This window comes from Palaemon carinicauda, chromosome 23 (genome assembly GCF_036898095.1).
Source record: "Palaemon carinicauda isolate YSFRI2023 chromosome 23, ASM3689809v2, whole genome shotgun sequence".
In the NCBI taxonomy this organism is placed as follows: Eukaryota; Metazoa; Arthropoda; class Malacostraca; order Decapoda; family Palaemonidae; genus Palaemon; species Palaemon carinicauda.
The window spans coordinates 67,052,506-67,062,505 of record NC_090747.1 but is presented as its reverse complement, the minus strand read 5'-3'; the positions used below and the strand labels follow the sequence as shown (position 1 = coordinate 67,062,505).

Sequence of the window (10,000 nt, the reverse complement as noted above, 5' to 3'; positions counted from 1 at the left end):
CAGGAAGGTCACTGCTGCAACACCAGCAATATTCATCGTCTTCCTACTCTTCGCTCTGCCTTGCAGATTTGAATTTCCCTGGAGTAAACATTACAAAAGTGAGTTCTTGAGAAACATTACTCGTAAGTGAAAGCTGTTGGTAGTAATTTAATTGTGTTTCAGTCAAATGAGCAACTGTAGATGGAAATGAGTTTAATTCTTAAAGATTGTCCCTCTCTCTCTCAACACACACCTTTACAAAAGTGAGTTCTTGAGAAACATTGTGCGTAAGTGAAAGCTGTTGGTAATAATTTCATTGTGGTTCAGTCAAATGAGCAATTATGGATGGAAACGAGTTTAATTCTTAAATTTTCTCTCTCTCTCTCTCTCTCTCTCTCTCTCTCTCTCTCTCTCTCTCTCTCTCTCTCTCTCTCCACACATTTACAAAAGTGAGTTCTTGAGAAACATTACTCGTAAGTCAAAGATTTTGGTAATAATTTCATTGTGTTTACTTTAGTCAAATGAGCAACTATAGATGGAAAAGAGTTTAATTCTTAAAAATGTTCTCTCTCTCTCTCTCTCTCTCTCTCTCTCTCTCTCTCAACATACACATATACATACACCCTTTTAGGTAGCATAGACGACAAATATAGGCTAAGAAACAAAGATTCTGTTTTTATTAAGAATTCAATTGGGAAATCTATTCATGTATGTCAATGGATCTCCTACTGTATGGTTCAAATTCAACTTTCAAGTTTAGTACCGTCTTCAGTAATATTGACTTTTCTGATAACAAGTCAACATTCTTCGCATTATTGATCCTGGTTTCTAATTAACCCTGCTTAACATAGTGGCCACTTTATTCAGTGTTACTATTATTACTACTATTTCAGATATTACTATCATTCTTGTTGTCATTTCACTAGAATTTGTAGTATTAATATGAGTATTATGACCATTTTTACTATTCCCATTATCATAGTTATTATGATAATTATTATTTTCCTAATCGTTATTATAACAATGAAAAAAAATCATAGAACATAACATATCCTGAATAGCACATCGTTATATTCTACACATTGCTGTACCACTTGTCTTAAAATGAAAATTTGGTCAATTCAACTTCTACCTTTTCTGAATCCTGCTTGTTCATCTCTCAGCTTTACGCCAATCTTTCTCTCTTGTCTCTTTAGAATGATCATACTATATATTTTCATGACAAATGACGTGTGATGCCTTTGTAATTATTGCAGTCAGTCAGATCTTCTTTTTTTCCATTTTCACCAACACTCCCAGCTCCCATTCATCAGGTTTTGCCTCTTCAATCCACAAAATAATCTTGTAAGTATTCTGGGAGTAACTTCATTTTCGGCCAATATCATCTCAGCAGTTATTCCCTTGTATCCAGGGGCATTCCCTTCATTTCTCCTATTCATGATCTCCCTAAATTGTTCCATCCAACGATGCCTTTCTCCGTCTTCTGTTGTTATTACAGATCCGTCTCTCTTTTCGATGGGTATATGGTTCTTCTTTACCCCGTAGAGATTTCATTAATAATTCTATGAGCAATCCTTACACCATAGCCACTCCCTGAATTCATAGCTTTGTCAGCCTCATCTGCTTTCCTGTCTAAATATTCTCTCCAGTCATTCCTAGCTTTTCTTTTGACTTCATTATCAATACTTAATTGACTTCTGACTTTCTTCCAAGATAGCCCACCGAAGAAAGGACCGCAAGCCTGCTTGACCTGGGCGTCGATACACGAGAAACTCCCTTGGAACATCGTGCTCCTTCTGGGGGGCGGCTTCACCATAGCGGAGGGTGCCACTAAATCTGGCCTCTCGGCGTGGCTTGGCATCCAGTTCCAAGGCCTTCAGGTACTGCCGAAGGAAGTTATAGTCATCTTCGTCAGTATACTGACGGCCATGATAACAGAGGTCGCTTCAAATGCTGCCACGGCTTCTGTCCTTCTGCCAATTCTCAAAGAAATGGTAAGAGAGGGATCTACTTCTTAACATTCATACATAAGTCTCTTTTTATAGTTATATATGAAAGACCTGTTCTAATGTTCTTACTGTTCTTACAATATTTTACTTTATTTGTTCATTACTTTTCATATACAGTAGTTTATTTACTTCCTTATTTCCTTTCCTCACTGGACCATTTTTCCCTTGGGATTATAGCATCCTGCTTCTCCAAATAGAGTTGTAGCTTAGCTTGTAATAATAATAATAATAATAATAATAATAATAATAATAATAATAATAATAATAATAATAATAATATTAATGTGTATGTGTATGTAATAAAAATTTAAAACTAAAGGATTGGTTGGACCAAACACTATCAATGCCAACAACACACTTTTTTGCATTACTGAAAATAGTTCTAATATATTAAAACATATCTTCAATGCTGGCATTACGACACTTTCCATAGGAGTTCTTCAATTGATTAGAGTCTTTCCATCAGAGTTTATGATTTTATGGAAGATCATTATTAATATTTTATATTCTATTCTGCAAGACTCTGGCCATATTCTTCTTCTTCTTTCCCACTGTTATCCCTACATTAAGGGGTTGGTTGCCTGATGCACCCTCCATCTTCTTCTTTCCCAATGTTATCCGTACATTAAGGGGTCGGTTACCTGATGCGCCCTCTAACATCTTTCCCACTGTTATCCCTACATTAAGGGGTTGGTTGCCTGATGCACCCTCCATCTTCTTCTTTCCCAATGTTATCCGTACATTAAGGGGTCTTGTTACCTGATGCGCCCTCTAACATCTTCCTTCCCACTGTTATCCCTACATTAAGGGGTTGGTTGCCTGATGCACCCTCCATCTTCTTCTTTCCCAATGTTATCCGTACATTAAGGGGTCGGTTACCTGATGCGCCCTCTAACATCTTTCCCACTGTTATCCCTACATTAAGGGGTCGGTTGCCTGATGCGCCCTCCATCTTCTTCTTTCCCAATGTTATCCGTACATTAAGGGGTCGGTTACCTGATGCGCCCTCTAACATCTTCCTTCCCATTGTTATCCCTACATTAAGGGGTCGGTTACCTGATGCGCCCTCTAACATCTTCCTTCCCATTGTTATCCCTACATTAAGGGGTCGGTTGCCTGATGCGCCCTCCATCTTCTTCTTTCCCAATGTTATCCGTACATTAAGGGGTCGGTTACCTGATGCGCCCTCTAACATCTTCCTTCCCACTGTTATCCCTACATTAAGGGGTCGGTTGCCTGATGCGCCCTCCATCTTCTTCTTTCCCAATGTTATCCGTACATTAAGGGGTCGGTTACCTGATGCGCCCTCTAACATCTTCTTTCCCACTGTTATCCCTACATTAAGGGGTCGGTTGCCTGATGCGCCCTCCATCTTCTTCTTTCCCAATGTTATCCGTACATTAAGGGGTCGGTTACCTGATGCGCCCTCTAACATCTTCTTTCCCACTGTTATCCCTACATTAAGGGGTCAGTTGCCTGATGCGCCCTCCATCTTCTTCTTTCCCAATGTTATCCGTACATTAACGGGTCGGTTACCTGATGCGCCCTCTAACATCTTCTTTCCCACTGTTATCCCTACATTAAGGGGTCGGTTGCCTGATGCGCCCGCCATCTTCTTCTTTCCAAATGATATTCGTACATTAAGGGGTCGGTTACCTGATGCACCCTCTAACATCTTCTTTCCCACTGTTATCCCTATATGAAGGGGTCGGTTGCTTGATGCACCCTCTATCTTCTTCTTTCCCACTGTTATCCTTACATTAAGGGGTTGGTTGCCTGATGCGCCCTCTCACATTTATAATAGCATCAGACATAGTCCATAATTTGGCGGAGAAGACACTGGCCATATTCCTATTTCTGCAAATGTATGAATGTGTGGATTCTATTTAAATAGCGTAGATTATTAATTAAGAAGGCGAGAAGAAGAATAGCTTTTGAAAAATATCTATTTACAAAAGATTAAGATAATTACCATCGCATTACCTTCGTCAATAGCATTGGACTGATTTTATCAACTTAACTGTCTTCGTCTAATCATATTTTTATCTTTGAGTCTCTTATCCAAAAATTAACATATACAGAAAAAAGCACAATATATATATATATATATATATATATATATATATATATATATACAGATACATATATATGTATATATATATATATATATATACATATATATATATATATATATATATATATATATATATATATATATATATATATATATATATATATATATATAACCCCTCTGATGGTCCAGCACTTTGCTGCAGAAGAGGGGCTCGAGTGTCTCAATGATGGGCTGGGCAATGGCGGTGGGGTAGTTTATCCACCCTGGCAGGCTCAACCATACCACTAAGGCCAGCTCTGAGAGACCAGACCAAGGTTGGACCCCTATAGGCCTTCTCCTTTATTTAAGATAGGCAAAGGCTAGGAGAAGGAAAACTCCAAAATCAAACCAAACAAGACCCCAACGCCGGAGCTTCCCAGTGCCGGCGGAAGAGGGCAATGCCTGTCGGACAGGCAACAAGGCGGGCCTTGACATAACAAGAACCCGGCAGCCCGATGCAACCAACATCGGAGAAGCCGCCTGTCTCATATGTCTTGAGCCGCGGTGAAAACGGTGTGGGCCAAGTGTGTGTGCGTGGCCGTTGCAAAGCCACGACCTCCCAAAACAATGTACCCAGCTACCGGCATTCTGTCGTTTCCTCCTAAGCACCCACCCCATAGATAGGAGGCTGATGGCTAACGACAGAACCCCATACTCGGACACGAGTGGGTGCCGACGACGACGATATATATATATATATATATATATATATACATATATATATATATATATATATATATATATATATATATATATATATATACATATATATATATATATATATATATATATATATATATATATATACATATATATATATATATATATATATATATATATATATATATATATATATATATATAAAGAGTTAATCATGACATATCTTTTGTTAAGTAAATGCCACTTTTATCTAATACCAGATAGTCACCTTACACTTAAGAAAAGTAATTTCAATCGAAAATTAAACACAATTTCACCACATTGTAATCATGTTTTTCCCCAGAAGAAAACTAGTTTATAGTTTATATTGAAAATATCTATTTTAATGTTGTTTTTGTCCTTAAAATATTTTATTTTGCCTTATTTCCTTTCCCTGTTGGGGCCCCTCGGCTTATAGCATCCTGCTTTTCCAACTAGGATTGTAGCTTAGCAATTAATGATAATTATAATAACAATATTAATAACTGAAGAAATCTCCATGTAAACTTTTTGGTTTTTCTTAAAATCTCTTGTATGGTTCAAATTTAACTTTCAAGTTTGGTACACTGTTAAAACCTGTAATTTTAATCGGAAATTCTCCTAAAAATATACTCTCCTCAGCCGTATTTCAGTAAAATACACGCGACCCTAGTTTTTACCCTACTTTGTTATTACCTTTACGGGTTGGTGACCATAATATCACTACTTTACGTCAATACATCCGTTTTTAAAACGGTAAATGCCTGGCAAAATTTATTCTAGGATTTTGACGGTATTTTTTTACGGCAAATTTTTTAACAGTGTAATTCATCCTATGAAAAATTATCAATTCACTCATACATTTTTTCAAATACCACAGGCAATAAACATCAAGGTGAACCCCTTATACCTAATGTTACCAGCGACCATTTGCTGTTCCTACGCCTTCATGCTGCCCGTGGCAAATGCTTCGAACGCTATCGTCTTCACTGCAGCAGGAATGAAAAGTGCTGATATGGTAAGCTTATAGGAAATTGTAGTTGATTATTGACTTTGTGTCGTGGTATGACAATGAAACAATATCCAGCAGATTTTGTAGATTTGAGAACAAAGCTCTCAGCTCTCAGAAGGATATTGGGAGTTGAATGGCAGGACAGGATTAGAAATGAAACTATAAGAGAGATTACTCGAGTGCCATATGTGGTTAACATCATGGTCAGAGGTAGATTGAGATGGTTGCCTCAAGCCTCCTCTCCAATGCCTGTATCAAAGGCATCCTATTTCACCAAACCTCTTTTCTCCATATCATCCTTCACCTAATCTCGCTATCTAAGTCTATGCTTCCCTCTCGATCTTCTCCCCCTAACAAGTTCTGACATTAAGGGGTCGGTTGCCTGATGAGCCCTCTCCAATGGCTTCGATCAAAGTCATCCTCTTTCACCAAACCTCTTCTATCCATATTATCCTTCCCCTTATCTCATCATCTAATTCTCTGTCTCACTCTTGATCTTCTCCCCTAACCAGTTCTTCCCAAGTCCTCCTCAGTCGTGGCACTCTCATCACCACTGCAATCTTTACTATGCCTGCCATTATTCTTATTTCACAATTATCTAATCTTTTAAGAAGTTGTATTCCCATAATCCACCTCAGCATTCTCATCTCTGTTCTCTCATTGCAAATTGTCCCAAATGTGTATACAATACTTGTAAATCTCATGCCTTTCTCTCCTTCCAGATGAAAGCCGGCTTTGCTGTGAATATAATGTGCATTTTGGTCATAAACATCATGATCAACACGTTAGGGGTGGCCATGTTCGATCTCCAGAACCTACCTCCCTGGACGGAATCTCACATCACGAAATAACAATAAAAGTTATTTACAGAACAGTTTGTCAATACAAGATAAAAATAATCCACCAAAATACCTGCCAACTGCAGATGAGACTATATCGAGACGTGTTTGTGAAACGCTGACATTAAGCTAAGGAGGAGAGTTGTCTCTTCAAACGTAGAAAAGGTTAAATGGTTTTGAAGTTTCAATCGTTTTCTGGGATTTTCAGGTCATAAAATCAATATAATTCATTTAAGAAGCTTGCATTGATGATAAAGGTAAACAGCCTGTTGATCAAACATACTACTATATTTACCTTTGTCCTTCTCTTTCCATGATCAAACCCATTACTACATTCATCTTTGTTCTTCTCTTTCCATGATCAGACCTATGCCCATATTCACCTATGTTCTTCTCTTTCCATGATCAAACTCACTCCTATATTCCCCTCTGTCCTTCTCATTTCATGACCAAACCCACTCCTATAGTCACCTTTCTCGTTCTCTTTCCATGATCACACCCACTGTTCATGAGCATAGTAAGTGCAATGTTAATGTTAGTGGAGTCCTAGCAAACGACTTTACAGTGAACAGCTAAGTACTCAAACGTAATGTGTTGTCACCTATGTTGTTTATATTCCTCATGGATTTTGTAGTGTGCATTATAATCAGATGTCTCATCCAGAGCAAAAGAAGTCCAGATTAGTTTGCATATTTTAAGAGAGGTAGATCTCCAGTTAAGCATCGACGAACAAATACTTTTGAAAGAGTTCCCGTTGACCAGACACTCGAAGAGACCATCAATGAAGACACCCAGACATATGGAGGGACTAAGGGCTCTAGTCTGAACAAGCTATTTTTTATTTTATAGCATCCTGCTTTTCCAACTAAGGTTGTAGCTTAGCTAGTAATAATAATAAAAGCTGCAGTAGCTTATTAACACCTCACTGCTGAATACAGAACTGAAGCGCTAGGACAACTACGAGAACTCCTTTCTTTACAGAGTGATACTAAAGGATATACTGACTTATAACCCTCCCGAAAGAGGAATCGAATATAGCATCCTTAATTGATATACAAGGAAACAATTGGATTAATCCTCTATCAACAGAACCAAGGGATCTTTTATGCATATCCAATGGTGTTGTGGCTACATCTGATATATGTAAGGACTTGCTTAATGCTAAGTTAAGAGGAGAGGAACCTGATATTACACAAGAAAGGAAGCTAACAGAGGGAGTAAGCTTCCATGACCCAATCAGGAGGTTAAGAATGAAAACATTCAATGACATTTGGAAACAAATAGTGGCAAGAGGAAGAAATAAAGAAAGGACACTAAGAGCAGACAATAAAAGGGTAGTGGGAGAACAGACGTAGTATTTGACTTATATAAGAAACACTCAATAAAGGGCATCAAATATATTGTTCGTGTGTCTAGAGATGGGTTGGAATTGAACCAGATAAAAGCAGGTCATAGAACAGAAAATTAGAGGAGGTTACTAGCAAGTAGTGAAAGCAAATCAAAACTCAATGACTACTTAGTGGAGAGCTGGAACCTCCTTGGCAATACATCATTGGTGGCACGTCTGGTGAGCATTCCTATCTTATGACCAAGGAAAGAGTGATAGAGATAGATGATCTTAGATGTACACAACAGGAGGTCGACACTAGAATTATTCACATTAAGCATTAAAATTCAGTAAGGTTATAATCGTGTCAGGGGATACTGATGTGTTTGTAATCCTGCTTGGATTTCACTCTAACATGATTAATGCTAAGCAAACCAGAAATTTTCAGTAGAAGGAAAGGAAATAATATCCGACTCATAGATATATCAAGACTTTTAATGAATCTTGGCTCATATTCATATAAAGCAATGGCAGGTGTTCATGCATTCACTGGGTGTGATTATTTAAGTGACATTGCTGGACAGGGTAAATTCAAAGCCATCAACCCTTTGAGGAAAAAAAACATCTAATTCAGGGAACTTTTTATATCTTTTAGAATAGTCAGTTTCAGAATCTATGTTCGATACTAAGCAGCCCTCTACTCCAAAAATACATTGTGGTGGGATGTTGTAACATCAAACCCCACACCCTTCGAATCACTCTAACAGACAAATAGTCCCACAACACAAACTTTGCCCTTACTTTACGTCAACTGGACTATTGAACAGAAGGGACAGAAACAAATCATAAACTTGCAACTATATTTCTTGCAAACTAAAAAACTTAATACGATAATCGACAACATTCAAATAAGCTAAGAACATAATTTATCATTAAACCATAATTCTTAAAACTACAATTATAACAAACAACATTGATCAAACCCCTAAACGTAACATTCAACAAAGAAAAACAGCCACATTCAAAATAAATAAAAAGACCCCACAAAACCTAAAACTAAAATAGACCACAACCAATATGTATGAATGGCACACTGCAACAGCTCGGTGGCAAAATGGTAACCTTTCCCACTACACAAAGTACTTTCATTAATTGGTGAGTGAAGCAATCTAGGGAAAATCAGACTCTTGGCGGTTAATGCGTCATCATCTTCATCATCATCATCATCATCCAGAGAAAATTCCTTCAAACAGGCTGAGTCATTACCTATTGTATCCAAATTCAAAAGAGCAGTCAGTTCCAAATCCTAATACTAGCAGGGTCAAAAATCATTAATCTGCATACAAGCAATCTCCAAAAGGAGTCCAAAGGAGAAGTTACGACTTTAGAAATAAATAATCACTTCCACGCTGGTCGAAATAATATAAAGTAAATTCAGCACTCGAATCACACAACTGCCTCTAGCTGCAGTCAAATCAAAAAGAGCATTCGCCCAAGACATTCGCCACTGTCCTAACCTAGCTAAAAACATAAACAAGCAACCTCTGTCTCTGATTTGGCAAATAACAAAAAATAAATAAAAATGAAAAATTAATCCTCCACAACGGGAGCGGGGGAGCCCCTCCGTGCCAACGGTAGCTGGGGAGCCCCTCCGTGCTAGCGGGAGTGGAAGAGCCCCTTTGGAGCAGCGGGAGCGAGAGAGACCCTTGCACCATCGGGAGGGGATGATCTCTCCTGAGCTAGCGAGAAGGGGAGAGTCCCATTGGGCCAACGATATATAGTTTCTGCATCAAGGTTAGTTTTAATTTAGTACTTATGAAGCTTTTTTGAAGTCCCAAACAGTTTTCAGGATCTGAAATAGGCTTCAAAACTCTTCCAACTCCGGGTTCTACTGAAAGTCGTATTTTGATATTAGTAGGAAACTTTTATGCATTCCTTTTGGAGCTCCAAAGGGTTCTTAGACTCTCTGTAAGAAGAAATATGGAATTCTGGTACATTCCCAAATCGGCTTCAAATTGTCATTAGTCTTTGAGTAGAAATATT

At 38.0% G+C, this 10,000-nt stretch overlaps 1 protein-coding gene across 5 annotated transcripts in view; it reads left to right on the top strand.

Moving 5' to 3' along the window:
* Positions 1 to 6,743, top strand: part of LOC137616956 (Na(+)/citrate cotransporter-like) — a 28,060-nt gene extending 21,317 nt beyond the window's left edge. For all 5 annotated transcript variants that reach the window (XM_068346826.1, XM_068346825.1, XM_068346828.1 and 2 more), the window contains exons 9-12: positions 4 to 98; positions 1,693 to 1,973; positions 5,660 to 5,797; positions 6,514 to 6,743. In XM_068346826.1, coding sequence (XP_068202927.1) covers positions 4 to 98; positions 1,693 to 1,973; positions 5,660 to 5,797; positions 6,514 to 6,642 — 643 coding nt within the window. In that variant the 3' untranslated portion in view covers positions 6,643 to 6,743. The remainder of the gene's footprint in view (positions 1 to 3; positions 99 to 1,692; positions 1,974 to 5,659; positions 5,798 to 6,513) is intronic.
* The last annotated feature ends 3,257 nt before the right edge of the window (positions 6,744 to 10,000 follow it).